This window comes from Notamacropus eugenii, chromosome 1, assembly GCF_028372415.1.
Source record: "Notamacropus eugenii isolate mMacEug1 chromosome 1, mMacEug1.pri_v2, whole genome shotgun sequence".
In the NCBI taxonomy this organism is placed as follows: Eukaryota; Metazoa; Chordata; class Mammalia; order Diprotodontia; family Macropodidae; genus Notamacropus; species Notamacropus eugenii.
In genome coordinates, this window is record NC_092872.1 from 412,665,174 (window position 1) to 412,684,546 (window position 19,373).

At 44.4% G+C, this 19,373-nt stretch overlaps 1 protein-coding gene across 1 annotated transcript; it reads left to right on the plus strand.

The window, feature by feature from the left end:
• The first annotated feature begins 2,909 nt into the window (after positions 1–2,909).
• Positions 2,910–14,756, plus strand: CPLX2 (complexin 2). The gene is made up of 4 exons (XM_072631073.1): positions 2,910–3,010; positions 7,338–7,457; positions 13,603–13,778; positions 14,482–14,756. Exons 2-4 carry the CDS (start codon positions 7,427–7,429, stop codon positions 14,677–14,679), a joined length of 405 nt encoding a protein of 134 aa, XP_072487174.1. The 5' UTR covers positions 2,910–3,010; positions 7,338–7,426; the 3' UTR covers positions 14,680–14,756.
• The last annotated feature ends 4,617 nt before the right edge of the window (positions 14,757–19,373 follow it).

Sequence of the window (19,373 nt, forward strand, 5' to 3'; positions counted from 1 at the left end):
ATTCATACAACCTGTGTGACAGTAGGACGCTGCTCGGGGTGTGAATTTCCATTTCTTCGGTGAGAAGCTGGGGGACGGGCAAGAATGTAAATGTCACTGTAAAAATATCTGTAGAGCAAAAGTCACATTTCCATAAGTCTGCAGTCAGTACATCTCTCAGCGGAGATGTTGGTAGCACCCAGCTTTCTAAGGATCTCCAGGCACCCTTCAGCCTTGGCAGTAGAATTGTAGATGTGGCAGATCTAAGATTATAGGCAGTATGTTGTAATGGAAATAGCATCAAATGAAGCCAGAGGACCTAGGGTTAAATCTGGTTTCTGTGACTTACTTGGTCTATGGCTCTGGACAAGTTACTTTTCATCTCTTAGCCTCAGTGTACTGATCTGTAAAAATGACAGGACTGGATTAGATGATCTCTAAGTCCCCTTCCAAGCTCTAAATACTGTGATTTAGATCCTAGGTCCCCTCACACCAGGAGGATACCAAACAATCAGGTAAATTGAATCATAGAAAGTAAGTTAGAAGATGCCTCAAATGTCCTAGGATCATAGAATTTAACTAGACCAACTTCCTCATTTTACAGATGAAGAAACTGAGATCTAAAGAGATCAAATGACATGTGTCCAGTGTCACATAGTGAACAATAAAGCTGAGATTAGATTCCAGGGCTTCTAAACCCATGTCCCATGGTCTTTCCACTATGCTACACTGTCAGTTGGTCCAACTTCTGAGTCAGTGCAAAAATACTCTCTATTTTCCCTCATGATTGGGCTTCCAGTCTCTGGTTGTACACCTCTAATGACAAGAGTTCATTGCCTCCCAAGACAGCCCACTGTATTATTAGAAAGCCCTGACTAGTAAATAGTTCTTTATATTGAACTGAAATTTGCCTAATGCTCCTAGTTCTATATTCTAGGGCCAAGAAGAACAAGATTAATTCTTCTTCTCCAAGACAACCCTTTAGATACTAGAAAACAGGGATCCTTCAAGCTATCCCTTCTTATCCCTAAGCTAAGTATCATTAATCACTGATGCTTGAATGACATAGTTTTGAATCTTTTCCCTATACTGGTCTCCTCTATTTTAGCTTTTCAATGTTCCTCCTAAAGTGAGATACCCAGAACTGAACATTTTCTTTAAAGCCAACCTGGGTAGTCAACTCAGCTTAGCCCATGTCCCTCTCAATGGGGATCCCTTCAAGACTAGAGTAAAACTGACCAAATCTCTGTCTTGGGGAAAGGGAGGAATAGGCATGAGTTTCATAACACACATAAAATGAGGCTTCTTCCCCATCTGAACTGAACCCTTGGGGTAGCCATCAGTGACAGACCTAACACATTGCAATTAAACCTCAGTCTCCACCTTCCCATTCTAGAATTCTGAACTTTAGAACTGGAAGGAGCCTCACAACAGAGACTTTTAGAACAGAGAATATGAAAGATGGAAGGGGCCTTAGAACAAAAAATATCAGAACTGGAAGGAACCTAATTGAGTACATAGAATTTTAGAATTGTAAGAGAACTTACAACATAGAATGTCATAAATTTAGGAAATTTAGGATATAAAGTGTCATAGCTTAATGAGACCTTAAAATATAGAAGTCAGAACTGAAAAGGACTTCAAAGAACACTTACTTTAATACCTTCTTTGTACAGAGAAGGAATCTGAGGTCCAGATAGGTCCCTAAAGTCAACATGGTGAGGTCATGGCACCACCAGAGCTAAAACCCAGATCTTTTAAGTCTGAATCCAAAGCTCTTTCCCTTATATCACTCTATTTCTCCTGCTTCAGTAATCCAGGTCTGAGACAGTGCTGAAGAAGGGATGTAACTTAAGTCATTGCAATTTTGCTATGGCTGTGACTTATTTACGAATTGCTGCAACCCTTCACAGGTCTCAGTGCAGGGCAGCAGCTCTAGTGTTGCCTTCCTTCACTTAGGCATGATTAATATAGGCAAGATGGAAGCAGAGATGGTGGGTAAAATATAATCACTCATCGGAGGGGAGAAGGAGGGAAAGACAGTAATAGGTGTTTTTAGATCCATAGGAGACTTGAGAAAAAGGAAATTTGTCTCACTTGCTCCTGTAGCATGTGCTCTCAGATTCCATCCCTGAGGATGATGATGAGGGAAGAATTCCTGGTTTGAAGAAGATGAAGGAGTAGGGTCAGAGGATGAGCTCCTTGAAAAAAATAGGGCCAAAATTATTTCAGTTCTATACAAAGAGTCTCTGTGGCCTTACACAGGCAATGAGGAAGAGGAAGGAGGTTAGTGTTTTGAAATCCCTAGAAAGCAAATGCTGAATATAACAGACATCCCCAAAATGTATAATTGGTCCTCTAATCCTCACTCTCCCCAAACAAGTGTAGAACCCTTCTCCTCAAAAGGTACTTTCATCCATATATCCAGTGGTCACCAAAATAGTAGCCATAATGGTAGAGGTAGGTTTTAGAGTATGAATGGTAGTGAGGAAGATGCTTCCCCTGCATGTAGGAGGTGGGGTAAGGGAAGAAGAAAACACAAGAAGAAGTTAGAGACAGAGTGATGAAAATCATAGAGAAAAAGGAGAGGTATAGAAGGAGGTGAGAGGAATGAGAGAGAACTGGCGTTAGAGAGGGGAGGGGTGAAGGGAATGAAAAAGAAGTGACAGAGAGAGGAGAGGGAAAGAAGGGTAAAGTAGAGAGAAAGGGAAGGGGAAGAAGGAGAGAGGAAAGAGGGAAAGAGAGAGGAGGAAGAGACGGGAGGGACAGAGAGAGAGAGAGAGAGAGAGAGAGAGAGGGGTTGGTTTGAATTTCCCATCTGGAAGGGGAGAGGCATCGCGTCAAGGCAGAGTGATGGGAGGGATTGGAGGAGGGCGTGTTTAGCCGCGGCGGTGGCAGGCTGGGCTCGGGGAGCAGAGTTGCACTTGGCCGGGACCAGAGCCGGAACGGGAGGAGGGAAGTGGAGGCGGCGGCGGCGTCTGTGGGCCAGGCGGGATCGCTGCAGTGACTGCCGGGCGTCAGGGGCAGCCAGGTCAGTGTGAGCGCCGCTGGCCGGACTGGGCGGCTGAAAGGGAAGAGGGTCTAGGCTTGGGGGTGCTGACGGGACAGCTCCGGGGAGGGTTCGGACCCAGGAAAAAGAGCTACAAGCCATTGAATTGTGAGGCCGAGTCAGGGGCCCAGAAGGGGAGTCTCTCTCTAAGCAGCCTCTGCCCTCGAAAGGAAAGCTGTGCCCCCAACTCCAACCCCAATAGACCTAAGGTGGCAGGGACCAAGATAGCATCCTCGGCTCTTAGCCGGAGCTCCGGAAAACTGAAGAGGAGGGTCTCGATGTGAGCCACCCCTTCTCGAGGAGGGAAAAGTCACACATGCACACACACACGCACACGCACACACACACGCACAACACATGAGCGGGCGCGCGTACACACACACACCAGACAGAAGACCGCAAGACGGCGGGAACCTGCAACCAGGGTGGGGGGGAGGGGAGGAGAGAGGAGGAGGAGGAGAAGGGAAGTGGGAGCAGCAGAGAAACTGAGTCTGGCCCCCCCATGGAGGAGGGGCTTCCCCCAGCTACTGCAAAGTTTCCTACCGACTTTGCTGCTGGACCTGATCAGAAGCCCCTGAGATCTGGACACCTACTGCAGGGACCGGAGAACCTCAGCTCTGGGTTTGTCACCGCTATCTCTGGGGAGATCTGTCTCTCTTCCACGTTTCTGCCAGATATATTTATCTCGTTATCCCCATTCCCCCTCCCCATGACACACGCTGTGTATTTTGCCAGCCTGCATAATGGCTCCCTGCCTGCTCAGGATACCCCCTGCATCCCATCCCAACCACCTTCAGAAGACACACCCTCTCTCCCTTCATCCTACCCCCTCCAAAATTCCTCCCTTGTTACCCAGTACGGTACACTTCATTACGTCTCTCCACCATTCTCCCTCACCATAAAACAGCCCCTCCCTACACTTCCCTCCAAAGAAATTCCATTCCTTTCAGCCCCCAGAAGATTTCCCTCTTTCCCATTCCCCTGGGACATCTGATTTCAGTCTGGATATACTAGACTGGAAGAGAGGAAATCCTGAGCAGAAAAATCTACCTGCCCTTTTTAGAGCCTAGGTGGGTACTAGAATCCAGACAGTAAAAATATATCCTCTGGCCCTGAGGCATACTCTCTTTCCAGGGTAAATTTCACTTTCTGCTCCCTTCTTCTCCCCATCTGCAGTGTGGAACCCCACCCTCAGTTCTGACTGAGTCCAGAGTTGATCTAGAGTAGGTGGGGAGGGCATTCAGAGACAGATACATCTCTTGGTGGCACTGCTCAAGCTGAAAGCAAGATCACCCATCTTCTGGGTGATGAGCTAGTGTAGTGGAAAACCTGCTGGGAATCTGGAAGCCCTAGGTTCAAATCCCAACTCCAACACTTGCTAGCTGTATGACTCTAGGCAAGCCTCATTCTCCACATCTGAAAAATGGAGATAATAAATGCACAACTTACCTCATAGGGCTGTGAAGAAAGCCTTTTGTCAACATTGAGATGCTACAAAAATTGGAGCTATTATTTTTATGAATATACGAATGGCCCTCTAACAGAAAGGTATCAATAAAGCACTTGGTGATCCTGGGTTACAAGAAGCATTTGCATGGGTGTTTTTTGCCACGAAGGAAATCTCACCACAGAGCAGAGCAAGTCACATAACCTCTTCAGGCCTTGGCTTCCTTATCTGTAAACTCATTTTACGGAATGGATTGTTGGACAATATAATTTATTTCTAAGATCACTTCCAATTCCCAATCCTATAATTTAACCTGAGGTTATAAAATTTAGGGCTAAAAACAACTGAAATATCTTCTAGGCCAATCATTTTACAGAGGAGGAAACTGAGTCCCAAGAGGACAAATGATTTGCCCAAGGTCACAAAGCTAGTAAGTGACAGAGGGAGGGACACCTCCTAAACTGACTGCCATCACCACCACAAGCTTCTTTAGCTCCTGGGCTCTACCCGAGGGAAATATGGGGTGGGGACTCTACATGAGGAGAAAACAGGATGAGAGACCTAGGGCAGAAACCTTGTGTTGCCCAAATTGGGAGAATCAAGTCCAGACTTTGACCCTGACAGGTTCACAAAAACTCAGGAGAGCCAGCTAGAGGGGCCCCCTGGTGGCATCAAATATAAACGTGAATATTTGTGTGTATCTATCTGTGTGTGTGTGTGTGTGTGTGTGTGTGTGTGTGTGTGTGTGTACTCCCCTATGAAAACACATGTATACACATATTCTCACTCAGACATAGGCAAAGATATGCAGGGATTCATACACAGATTCACACATAACATATGCACTCAGACATATAGACATAAATATACACATGTTTAGACAGACAGGTAGATAGATACTGAGATTTACACATGCACAGACCCATCAATACATGCATACACACATGTAACTATTGTTACAGTCATTCTGCTGGGTCTTTGCTATCATATGCTTAGCCATAAAGTGTCTTACCATCAGGGATGTCCATGTCCTGCTCCAGCCCACACCCCCTTCCTGCTGCTGCTGCCACCATGAATATTTGTGACTGGTTCCACCAGCCCTTCAAGACTTACCCCAATGCTTCTGCACTCCAACTTAGGATTAATGCTTCCTAGCTTCCCTCCACATCCATCATAACCCTAGATCCCATTTCTCTGTATATGCCTGTGCCTTTTTGTTTATACACCCATCTGTGTGTATATGTCTACATATATATGTCTACATGAGCATGTGTACACAACTGAGTGTCTGTGCGAGAAGATATCCACACAGATATGTTCAGATGACTCTGTGTGTATACATGTATGTATAGATGTGAGTATAAGGATGGGTCTGTATTTTTTCCCAGCCCTGAGCCCCTATGCCTGATCAGAGGACAATACTCAGGGTGACCAGAAGTTACTAAGGGAGAGCCTAGTGTTAGTATCCAGGGTGTCAGTCATCAATGTCTCTCCTTCAGACCTCAGGTCTCTCCTCAAACTCTGGAAGCTTTCTCTCTCCCTTTCCAGCTGTACAGTGACTATACCCCCACAGGATTATAACATCATAGGACTTTGGAGTCAGAAAGAGACCTCAGAGATCATTTAGTTCAACTCCCTTATTTTACAGATGGGGAAACTGAGGTCCAGAGGGGGAAACTGAACTGCCCAAGGTCACAAAATGAATTCATGGCAGAGCCCAGGTCTCCTGACTTCCAGCCCAGGGCTCTTCCCCCTGACCTACTGCTAGAGTGAAAGTGGACAAGACTTCTGAAGACCCAGAAAAGAGAAGAAAGGTTTGGGCACCTAATTCCATATTTTCAGAACATGAAGAGACCTCAAAGGTCACATTGTAGAGCTCCCAGCTCTTGTAGGGTTCCTACAGTCACCCAGACAGGGGTTATCCAATCTCTTAGAAACCTCCAGGAGCAGAGAATCCACTGACTCTCCAAGATCCCGTTCCACCATGAGACATCTAATAGTTAAGAAATTCTTTATATACTTAAATATAGCTTAGATCTGTCTCCTTGTAGCTTCTCCCAATTTCTCTTCTTTATGCCTTCTAGATCTAAGCAGAATGAATAGAATCTCTTTTCCATGAGGCAGCTCTTCAGCGAAGGAAAAGATGGTGTGGGGAATGGCATACATATGTCATGCAGAGAAGATGTATATCTGGGATAATAAGTCAAATTTCTGTAGCACTTAACACATTGCAAAGTGCTTTCCCTTCATCACAGCCCTATCACTTAGGGAGGACAGGCATCATTATCCCTATTTTGCAGGTGAAGAAACTGAGAAGAAGTAACTTGATGAGAATCACACAGGTAGTAAATGCAGAGTCAGGATTAGAAGCCAGGCCTTCTGATTCCACATCCAAGGTCTTTTCCTCTATACAGCTATTGCCATAAACCCCAAAGAATCTTACATACTCTGAGGTAGGAAGCATCATCTGGGAACCTTGGGTCCTAAATTGGGGATCTCAGTCCCTCAGTCACTAATACAATATTAAAAGCACAGGGCTTGAATGCCAGAGACCTTGGTTTGGATCCCAGGTCTGACACCCATTGTCAGACTTAACCTTTGGTAAGTCATTTCACTTCTTTGGGGACCAATTTACTCATCTGCAAGATGAAGATAGTAATCCTTAAATTATCTACTTGACAGAGTTGTTGTTTAGGGAAAGCACTTTGGTAAATCTTGAATTACTACAGAAATGGAGATGGAAGTGATTATTATTTCTAAGCCAAGTGTATTTTTGTGGAAACTCTGTCTTCTGCTACTCTGTCAGTCCTTCCTGCCCAGAATGGACATTTATATTTAACCAGCATCATTTTTCCTTTCTAGGTGGCAATTATTCCTCTCTGAAGTCCTACTACAAAGCCCTGGATGCAAATTCTGCTGCTGGTTAAAATACATTGATCGGAGTAACAATCATGGACTTTGTTATGAAGCAAGCCCTTGGGGGTGAGTCATACAGTCATAGTACATAAAATGCCAAGGTTGCAAAAGACTTTAGAATATAGATCATAAGAGCTAAAGGGGGGCTTCCAACATAGCTGGCTGAAGCTTCAAAGAATCTAGAAGCTGTCTGGGTCCCGTTTAGAACCTCTCACTTTACAGAGGGAAAATTGAAGCCCAAAGAACAGATGTGACTTGACCAAGTTAGTAGCAGAGCTAGACTAGAACTCACATTATCTGATTTCCTGTCCTCCTAATCTACCCACTTGCTATTATAAAACAAACATGTATTAAACACATATTGTATACAAGACATTATGTTGGGCGCTGGAGTTGAAAAGATGACAAACAACACAGTCCCTGCCTCAAGGAGTTTATAGGGGCAGGGAGGAAGGGAATACTGCATATAAATGAGGTTCTTTTGGCGTGACTTATTCTTAGTAAATCCATGTTGGCCCTTTATGATTACTGAATTCTTTTCTAAATGTTCACAAACCATCTATTTAATAATCCAGACTTGAATTTTTCCTGAAATGACCATCTGGTTTATTGTTCTGCAGCTACTGAAATCCACCATTTCCCCCAATTATTAAAAAAGCAAGGGTGCATTTGACAATCTCTGCTGGCATCTCTCCCATTTTCTATGATTGGGCAAAGATCATGAATAATATTATCTTACACTTTTAAACTCCTTCAACCCCCTGTGATGTAACCCACCTGGTCCTGGAGGCTGCAACTCATTCAGAACAGCTGGATGCTCTCTTATCTCTTCCTCTATTTTGGACTACAATTTTGTCCATAGAATGTTTTGTTCAGGCTCTTATCTCCAGCCTGAAATATTTAAGTAGTCTCTTAATTGCTCTCCCTTCTTCCTCATCCTCCACATAGCTACCAAAATAATTTTCCTCCACTACTCAACCATTTTCACTGACTCCCTTCTGCCTCAAGGATGAAATTGCAAACTCCTTGAATTTAAATTTAAAGTTCTCCACAATCTGGTTCCAGCTACCTTTCCAAGGATTTCATTATACTGCTTTTAATACATTCTACATTCATTCAATCAATAATTAACAAGTATTTATTAAACTCTTATTATTTGATAGGAATACAAAGACAAAAATGAAACATTCCCTGCCCTTACATGGCCTAATATCCAGCTAGAGAGATCTCACACACACACACACACACACACACACACACACACACACACACACACACACACACACATAGATACATATAGGTATATATGTATATACATATACATATATATGTATATACAAAATAGATACCAGGTAATTTGGGGGGGGGGATGTGGAGGAAGCCCTAGCCTGGGGGAAAGAAGATGAGGAATGACTTTAATTAGAATGTGGTAATGTCATCTGAGTTTTGAATGAAAATGGGGATTCTATGAGGCAGAAGAAAGGAGACAGTGAATTCCAAGTAGGGGGACAGCTACTGCAAAGGGAAGGATACATTCCCTCCAAGGCGACTTCTTTACCACTTTACAAATTCAACATTCTATCTCCTATCACCAATTCTTCCCATAGATTGTCCAAGGCCTGGAATGCACTGCTTCCTCTTCTCCTCCTCAGAATATCTCCAGTTTCCTTCAAGGTTCAGCTAAGGTGCCAACCCCTATGTAAAGCCTTTTTTGGAAATAACAATACTTCTTGAAATGTCCTAGATCTGTTGAGAGTTCCATATAGAGGCAGGGATGCCTATCATTATTAATAGAAGGCATGACAGCCACTTTCATTGGCTCTGCCCTACTAGAAGCGTCCTAAGTCCACATCCTATAAAAAGTGATATTCAAGGACCTTGTATATTAAAGGGTAGAAATTCTCATTTTTATTTCAAAGATAGGGAATAGCTGCCTATTCACAAGAGTTTTCATCCATGACCTATGAGTTTATATATAAATGGTTTTCTTCTGTAAATTGCAGGGGACCAATAGAAATGCCCAGAGTCAATGGGACATACCTATTGAACAGAACTTATAAACTCTGAGATACAGGAAGTGGTGTGTGTGTGTGTGTGTGTGTGTGTGTGTGTGTGTGTGTGTGTGTGAGAGAGAGAGAGAGAGAGAGAGAGAGAGAGAGAGAGAGAGAGAGAGAGAGAGAGAGACACTCTATTAAGATGTCATACTTTTGGTACCAATTCCAAATTGGACAGTTTTGTTTGTCACAGATTTTGATAATTGGAAAGGACCTCAATGGTCATCTAATCCAACTCATACTGACAAAAAACTCCCCACTATAATATTCAATGGGTGGCTGTCTAGCCTTTGCTTAAAGGCCTTCAAGGAAGAACAACCTACCATTCTCTAGAAAATTCATTCCATTCTTGGGATGGTTTTCATTATTAGGAAGTTGTGACATCAAGACAGAGTTTCCCTCTCTGCAATTTCCATCACGTGCTTCTGATTCTGCCATCCAGACTCAAACAGAACAAGTCTACTCTCTTTTCCACATAATATCTGACCCTTCAAATACTTGAAGACAGCCATCATGCCATACCCCTACCCCCAAGTCTTCTTCAGGCTCAGCAAACCTAGCTCCTTCAAGTGATTCTCATATGGCATGGACTCAAGTCCCTTCACCATTCTGATTGCCTTCCTCTGAATACTCCAGCTTATCAGTGCCCTTAAGTCATAGCTCCTAGAACTGAATACAATACTCCAGATAAACTTGGATGAGAACAGTATATAGGGGAACTATCTCCTACCTATTCCTAGAAGCTGTGCCCCTTCTTCTGTAACCCAAGTCACATTAGCTTTTCTGGCTGCCATGTCATACTGCTGATTCCTATTGAGCTAGCAGTCTACTTTTCAGATCTTTTCCCAGATCTTTTTCAGAATATCTGTTGTCTACTCATATTTCCCCCATCTTATACCTATGATATTGGGAGGTTGTTCTCTGGTGCAAAATCTTACTTTTCTCTCTACTGAATTTCATATTAACTAGATTGAGCCCAGTGCTCTAGCCCATCAAGACAGCTTTGGATCCTGATTCTGCCATCCACTGTGTGAACTATGCCCCCCAGCTCAGCTTGATGTCTTTTGCAAATTTGATGAACATAACATCAATACTTTTATTCAAGTCACTGATAAAAATATTAAACAGCATAAGGACAAGCATGAACCTCAGTGGGGATCCACTTTGCTTATAAATCAAAGCTGGGAAGTAGCATTATGCTGTGGATTTGACATAAGAAGTTTGGGGCTTCAATCTTGGCTCTGCCACTTACTATCTATGTGACCCTGGGTAAGTCAGACCTCTTTACTGAATCCCAATTTCTTCAACTATAAAATGAAAAGGTTAGGGGCAGCTAGTTGGTATAGTAGATAGAGCATCAACCATGAAGTCAGGAGACCCTGAGTTTAAATCTGGCCCAGACACTTGATACTTACTAGCTGTATGACCCTGGGCAAGTCACTTAATTCCAATTGCCTCACAAAAATAAAATAAAATGAAGAGGTCCCTTCTAGGTTTTTATCCCATGATTCCCTGATTGTTAATGCTCTTTATCCTCTGGAATTTCATATTTACTTATCCATGTGTATGTTGTATTCTTCCTCTATCCCAATTGCAATAGAAGCTTCTTGAGAACAGGGGTTGTTTCATTCTTGGCTTTCTATCTACAGCACCTGGCATAGGGCCTTCCATATGATACTTAATAAGTGTTTGTTAAACTGAGTGGAATTGTTTTCTCTCCTTCCCAACTTAAAGATCATCCTTCTTGCTGGAAAAGATGATAGAAGAATTGAAGCTGATTAGTTCAACTTCCTTATCATCTATTAGCATTATGCCATCTTCTATAAACAACTCTAAATATAGCTTCAAAAGTCTTAGGATTTTTTCAGGGGGCTCAGCAATTTCTGGGCTTAAACCTTCCTAACCCTATTTTTATCAATCCCTGTGCAGTCATGTAAACCTGGACAAGAAAAGGGACCAAGCCCTTTGTAGTACAATCATCGAAAGATTCAAGTGAGGAGAATTGGGCTAAAGTCCCAATCTTTGCCACTTACAAGCTCTGTGACATTGGGGAGGTCAGCCCCTTTCCCTGTGCCTTAATCTCTTCAGGAGAGGGTTGGTGTGGATAGTGTCTAAGGGTACTCCCAATTTTGATAGTGATTCTCTAAATCTACTTCTTTGTGAATTAGAACATGTAAGTTACTACTGTCACTTTGACCTTAACTGACTGGCTCCTGATGCTGTTAATTGTGGCCCTTTCTCACTGTCTTCTTTGGCCACCAAAGCTTGTCTGACTTGGCCTGGCCTGGTCTGAAACAACTTGCCCAAAGGCAGAAATTTGATGGGGTTTTTTTCCTTCAAAAACAAGAAGGTGAAATACAACAAATATGCAGAGCACAGAACTGCCATTTTACTGAGCCCAGGAACCACAGCATCACAGCATTTTAGGGCTCCAAGGGACTTTAGAATATAAAATATCAGAAGCAGAAAGGCGCTCAGAGATCATCTACTTTAACACTCACTGATGAAGAAACTGATGACCATGGAGGTTAAGTTATTTGTCCAATATTATAAAGGTAGTAATGGTAGTAATTAAACCCAGGTTTTCTGATAAGTTGAATGTTCTCTCTACTACAATGGGCTGCCCATCCCCCTGTCCCCAATTTAATAATCTCACTACACTGGAAGATACCACTTTGAGGATACATGAACCCATTCCTACCCACTCCAAATTTGGAACTGTCCCTGATGCGTGGCCATCTGCCATCTTATTTTAAGGGAATCCCTACCTCCCACCCTCGACACATTCTTCCCCTAATCCCAGCAATCATCCAACTTTCAGGTTCCATTTACCATTCAAAACTGATGCCTTCCTGGTCATTCTCATTTCCTTCAAGAATCATGTCTACTAATTATCATAATTCAGTCCTCCAAAGCTCATTTGTCATGATTTATCTCACTCTACCTGGGAATTTCTCACAAGATTAGATAAACTCACACATACACACACACACCCAGTCATACTCATATGCAGTTCTTATTGGTTACATGCCTTTTTTCCAAAAATAGAATGAGCTGCCTTAGAAAGTGGTAAAGGATAGAATAATGATTGGAAGGTCTTCAAGTGAAGTCTTGATGATAAGTTTTCAGGTATAGAGATGACATTCCTGTTCAGATGGACATTGAAGTAGGTAACTATTAGATTGATTCCAGTGCTTAAGTTCTATGTTTCTATTTCTGTTCTTGTGTTTAATAACTCTAAGTTTGTCTAAGTTTGAGAGCACTTTATATGGTTGTATCAGATTCTTAAGAGAACTCCCTCATTTTTTCTCATTGGAATCATTCATGATTATACTGTCATAATCTAATTATTGAAAGCCTCTTATCCTCCTTTATACAGCCTCAACCAAGGCCTCAGTCATCATTTTTCTGCATTTTTCAAAATGTTGTATATCTATGAAGAATATTCTCCTCCTTCACTTTTACAAACTCCAAGATGACAGGGCCATTCTCTTCCAGATTTCTATTATACCCACTTCACCAGCCAATTCCTCTTTGTTAGTATGATTTTTTTTCTATAGTAGCTATTCCTCTCCTTGTCTCACCCTCTGAGTCTGCTATGATATCCTCTAAATGGCTGAGCAGTCTATTAATACATGTTCACAAGGATATCACTTCTGCTTTTCCTCTCCTTTCATCCTCAAACAAGCTCCCTCTTCCCCTTCACATTCAAGAATCTTCTTCATCTAGGTATATGATCTTTTCTAACACATATCTCTCCCCTTCTATTAAATCTAACTTACCAAACTTCTCTGTGTTCCACCATCCCTTCCTCCATCTGTCCCTCCCTTTGTCCTCTGCCTCTCCTTCTATCTATCTCTCATTGGACCCTTTCCTCTCTCTTTACCTTCCTTCTTTCATCCTTCCATTTCTCCATTCCTTCTTCTATCCATCCTTTCCTTTAGCCCTTTTTCCATACCTTCATGTTTCTTTCTAGTCTTTTCTCCTTCCCTTCCTCATTGTATTCCTCCTTTTAGCTATCCTTCCCATTGCCCCTCTGTTCCTTTCTTTATCCGTCTGTTGTTTCTCATTGCCTTCTTCCCTTCTCCCCTCCCATGTTCACTCCTGACCCTCCCTTCCCTCAGATTAATTCTAGTCTTCTCTCTTTTGTTCCATAGGGGCCACCAAAGACATGGGGAAGATGTTGGGGGGTGAGGAGGAGAAGGACCCAGATGCCCAGAAAAAGGAGGAGGAACGTCAGGAGGCCCTACGGCAGCAGGAAGAAGAACGCAAGGCCAAGCATGCTCGCATGGAGGCAGAACGGGAAAAGGTCCGGCAGCAAATTCGAGACAAGGTCAGTCTGTCCTTCCCACTTCCTTTCCCTTCCCTTCCCCAGGTATTACCTGTAATAATAGTCAACATCTTTCATATGTGCTATAGCACTTCATGGTTTACAAAGTACTTATTTAATCTTCACCAAAAATCCCCTAGAGAGGCAGGATCAATATTAGTTTTCCCATATTATAGATAAGGAAACTGAGGTTCAAAGAGGAGATGACATTTTTTCAGGGTCACACAGTGACTTACAGTCTTGTTCCAGTGCTCTTTCACATAAATTGGGATGGTTTCATGATTGTTGGAAATAGAACATTCCATATCCTCCCAGTAAAGCCCACTCCCTTCTCATCTCTGTGCCTCATTATCCCTAGGACAGCATCATTTCTTATGGGAGGTCCTTGAAGAGCAGGTACCTGGATGAGGGAATCCTGTAGTCACCTCTTAGGTTGGAAGATCCCACACCTTTTCCCCACCCAAGCTGAGGCCTCCTCTTAGTTGTGAGATACAAGATTGGATTTGAAGTCAGTTTCCTCATCAGTAAAATAAAAAATAAGTGATCTCTAAGTTTCCCCCCCCCCCAACTCCTATTATCCTAATAACTTAGTCAGGTCTCCAATGGCAAAGACACAGGTGGAAGAGTTGAAGATGGCCAGGCAGGGGGAGATGGAGAGGGCCTCACAACTGGGCTTCCCCTTTGTTCCTTCTTCCTCCCTCTACAGTATGGTCTGAAGAAGAAGGAGGAGAAAGAGGCTGAAGAGAAGGCTGCCCTGGAGCAGCCATGTGAGGGCAGCCTGACTCGCCCCAAGAAAGCCATTCCAGCTGGTTGTGGGGATGAGGAGGAGGAAGAGGAGGAGAGCATCTTGGACACCGTTCTCAAGTACCTACCTGGGCCTCTCCAGGACATGTTCAAGAAGTAACCCTGGCCCAACTCCATCCCATTCTCAACAGTCCCATTTTTGTTTTTAATTTATTTTTTTCCACTTTCCATTTAGTATGAATTTTGAAGGGCAAACCTCATTTGGCCTCATCCCCCCCATCTCCACCCCTCACATGGACTATGGGACCCAAGCCCCTCCTCTTTGGCAGGAAACTCCCAGGGCTCCCTCCCTGTTCAGTACTGTCCCCTGACCCCACAGTGCCCTGAGCCTCTTGAGGAGCCCGAGGGAAAGAAGGCTGCTGGCCTGGGCTGAGGGCCAGAAACTAGGACCAAACCATTGATGACCTCAGGAGAGGCCCGGGACGTGCTGAAGTGGGAGGAAAGTCCTGACCACTGAGTCCCACATGCACACACTCCTCCCAAACCTCTTCCCACCAGGAACATTCCTCATGCCTTGAGCATGATTTCCACTGCCAGAGCAGGGAGAGAGGGCCAGGCCAGTGGGCCTTAGGGGAAGGAGTCAGAGGAGAGGAGGGTCAGGTTGCCTGTTCTTTCTCCTCTACTCCCCTAGAGATCACTGGAGCTCTAAGCCCTGTTCCCCAACCCCAATGGGTCAAAACATCCAACACATTCCAGCCCTGCCCAACATAGCCCAAGGATGAGGGGGCAAGGGCCAGTGTTGGACCCTTCATTAGGGAGCCCATCAGCCAATCCTAGAGGAAAGTGGAGCAGATTTCTGTTCCCTTCATATCTCCCTAGGCCTCCTCAATCTCACTTCAATTCCAGGGACTCAGCCCACCATGGTAAGAATAGCCCCTCTCAGCCTAGTTCCTCCCTGTTCCTGGCTATACCTGGGAGTTGCAAGGAAGATGAGTTGACTGTGGGAGGTATCGTTAGAGTCTCTTGGTCCCCAGCCCTGGCCTTATTCCCCTTTCATCAATGACTTAGACAGGCCCAGAAGTATAGGGAGGGTCAGAGAAGGACCTGTGCCCTAACCAAAGGAGTATTCTGGAGTTTTGAGGGGCCACTAGGTAAAGATCAGGCAGATTCCATTGCCACAAGTATGGTAGCCAGGCCTTTCCCTTGTCAGGGGAACATATCCTTCCCACAGGGCAATAAAAAGTTGTCCCTATAATACCACTGTACCCTAGGAAGCTTCCACCTTCCACTCACATCTTTGTGGGCACTGTGGAGCCTAGTCTATAAAAGGGGTAGCTTGACCCCTTCTCTCCTGAAAAGACATGCTGGGCCCTCCCTCTCCCAGCCTGGGGTCCTCTCCCTAATAGGGTAGCCCCTTCCAAACACACACTAACAGCTGGAGCCATCGGGCAGCATCAGTCCTCCACCAGAGAACACCTTATGGAGAGGACATGCTGCTCCCGTCCCCACCCCCCAGCCCATCCAGGCGCTTCCAGGGTCCTGAGTGGGCGACATGTTCAGGAGGTTTCACTGGCCTCCAGGAGGGCTCCCTATAAGCAGGATTCAGGCTAAAGTACTGAAGGCAGGCTCACCTACAGTTTAGCCCTGATCCCATGGGAGAAGACAGCCCAGCTGTGTTGCTGCCCTCTCATTCTGGCTGAGGATCTGTCTGCCCATATGCTAAGCCCCAAAGCAGGCATCTGTCCTTCCATCTATTGGTCTGTCTTGTGGCCAGGAAAAAATTCTTCTCTCACATGTGCCAAGGAAAACCCTACCCACCCTACTCAAGCCTACCCTACCCTACCCTCCCATACCCAATACTCTGCCTCACCACCATTCTAAGAATCCCTGGGGCAGGGAGGATTGTGAACGTGAAAGTATATATGAATGTGGGTGGGATGGGAGATGCGGTGGCAGAATGGGTATGTCTATAGTTGGGATGGTGTGAATGTATGTGTTATAAATATGCATATGTGTATGAATGTGTCAAAGATTGTATGTGTATCTTTTAGAGACTATTCTTATATATGTGTGTATTAGAGAGTGTGTTAGAGACTACAGAAATTCTAGGGATTCGAATATGTATGTATAGAGACTGTGTGGGTGTGTGTTTTAGAAAGTGTGTATGTGTGCTAGAGATTGTGTGTCTATATCATAGATCATCTATATTAGAGAGGGTGTGTGTGCGTATGTATGTGTTAGAGATTATATGTTAAAAATGGCATATCTTAGAGAATGTTGATGTGGATGAGGATGGGTGTTATAAGGGTATATTTCCACCTCTGTGTGTGTGTATGTGTGTGTGTGTGTGTGTGTGTGTGTGTGTGTATGAATGCATGTGTAACACTGTGCAGGCTAGATGGATGACTGAGAATGGTAGTGGGGCCTGGGAAATATCTTTTCTTCTCCCTTAGACCAGTCAAGCCCTACCGATCACTACTCTTGGAACAGATGTGAGAAGAGAAATTTTTCCTACAGGTCCGAGATCTTCCTTCTTCCCCTGGGCTCCCTGAGCCAAGCCTTTGCCATCCTCCTCCCTCACTGAATGTGATGGGGAGAATGCTGTTTGGGTCCTGGGAAGCATTTGGCAGCTCAGACTGGTCTGGGTGGCCATGGGAGGAACAAGACTGCCCTTTGTCCCTATAACAGAGAAGCCATGCTGGATATGGGGTGGAAGAGGGAGATGCCTCAAAGAGGGTTACAATGCCCGCCCCTCGCCGCCCCACCACCACTACCACTTTTCACCATCACCCCAGTTTGCATACTGGGGTGTTTCATTTTAGAGAATTTTTCCTTTAATTTCAAAAGAGAAAGCAGCTCACGTCGTGTCTTCTCTGTCCGTTTCCAATAGTTAAAGCCATATCAGTTAGACTGCAATACTTTAAAGATGAGGGGAAAAAAAACCATAGATTTAAGAAAACCAGAAAGGGAGCTTTGTTCATCCCCTCTGTCCTGGGGTGACGTTTCTCCAGCCCCCAGGTATTCCCTTTCTCCCAACTCCCAACTCCTTCCCCTGCCTCTTTGTGCCCCAGTCTCTGGCCCCCAGGGTCATGTATTTGTGAGTGTGTCCATGTATGTCTCTGTAATGGGGGAAACTGAACCTCCTCAACTGCTGTATCACCCCATTGTTGTCTCTGCTTGTCCATGGTCACTGGAGTAAGATGGTCACCTTGCAAGGAGTCAGAAGTGAGGAGTAAGCTGGGGCTAAGAGGGTGCTGAGCAGAAACTAGAAAATCCTTCAGCCATTTGCCTCTCTTGAGAGAAAGTTAGTGGTTCTTGTCATCTGACATCATCGTGAGCTCCAGGGAGCAATATCAGAGTTTTCTCTGATTTCTGGGGACCAACCCTAATGTGTATATCTTCAAGGAAAGAAAGAGGTCTGGGAATTCTCAGCCAAACGTAGGGTCTATAGACATGCAAGGAGATGCCCAGTTACAAGAGATCCAAAGACTCACAAAGGAATTCCCAGACACATGGCAGGGGAGGAGGAGAGTGTCTGTGGAAATACAAGGGGATTCCCAGTTGTATATACAAAGAGAATCCAAGTCACAAAAGGAGTTTACTGACAGATTAGGGGATTCCCAAGAGTACAAATGGGTTTGAAATCAGAAAAGAAAAAAAAAAAACTTTAACAGAAAGAGAAAAGGTCTGCAAACATATATAAAGAATTTCTGGGTGTAGAAAGAATATTACATCTGCTTAGTGGAAGGGATCCCTGGGACTTTCAGCTACCTAGGGTCTTCTATTTTGGAGGAGCCTATCTAGACTCCCAAAGTACTCCCCTCCTCTCCCCCAAGGTACAAGGCTGCTGCTACTGCTGTTGCCACAACTCAAGCAGAGATGAGCCCTTAAGGGGAACTAGTTCTCCACTAAGACCTTCCCACCTACATACCAGACCTCCTACAAGTTCAGGACTTAACCACTAGCTACCCTGGGAGGCCCTATTACCCCAAGGTGCTGGCTTCCTTGGGGACCACTCCTAAGAAAGAGGAGAAAGGGGGAAGACAACACCCCAGGAGACTGTTTCTAGAGAGCTTAAGAACTGTAACTCTAATCCCAGTAAAGCTTTGCCCAATCCAGGCATCTCCAGTGGGCAGGTCAAGGAAAAATCTGGGGATGACATAAAGTGTGCATGTTACATAGGCTATTACCACATGGTTAAGAAATGTGATTGATATACGCATATGACCCACACTGATTACATAGCTGATTGTAAGACACTACCTAGAGAAGGCTTGTATATGTGTGCTATACTGGAAGGGGGAGGAGGTGATATTTGGAGCACAGTCTGAGAGGTTATGTGTGTTTGCATTTAGTACATGGACTGGGGGATTGCTGTGAGAGAGAGGCTAGCAGAGAGGGTGAGGATGGTTAGTGCATGGCACACTGTTTGAGGGCAGGGACTAGCTTAAGACAAACTGATTCAGGCTTCCCTGCCCACATAAGCAATGAGATAGAATCTGCTAACAGGACATAGTGTAGGTAAATGGGAAAAGAGAAAGATGATACATGCTGCAGCCCAAGGAAATCTGTTGGCACTTGATAATAGAAAATGTGACATATATAGGCTCCCCACCTGGAAAAACTCATTGGTGATTCAGGAAACCAAGTGCATTTGGCAGAGGGGAAGGTATAGCTAGCATGTGTACATGAAGTGAATGTGTTCAGAGCAGTGCAAAGGCAGGGTTTGAGGGAAAGCCCCCTCCCACCCTCCTTCCCAAGAACAGTCAGCTAGGAAGGAGAAACAAAGGCCAGCTTTGCTCCAGACTCCCAGACCTCCCATTTAGGTTCTTATCTGAAAGGCTAGTGGATGCC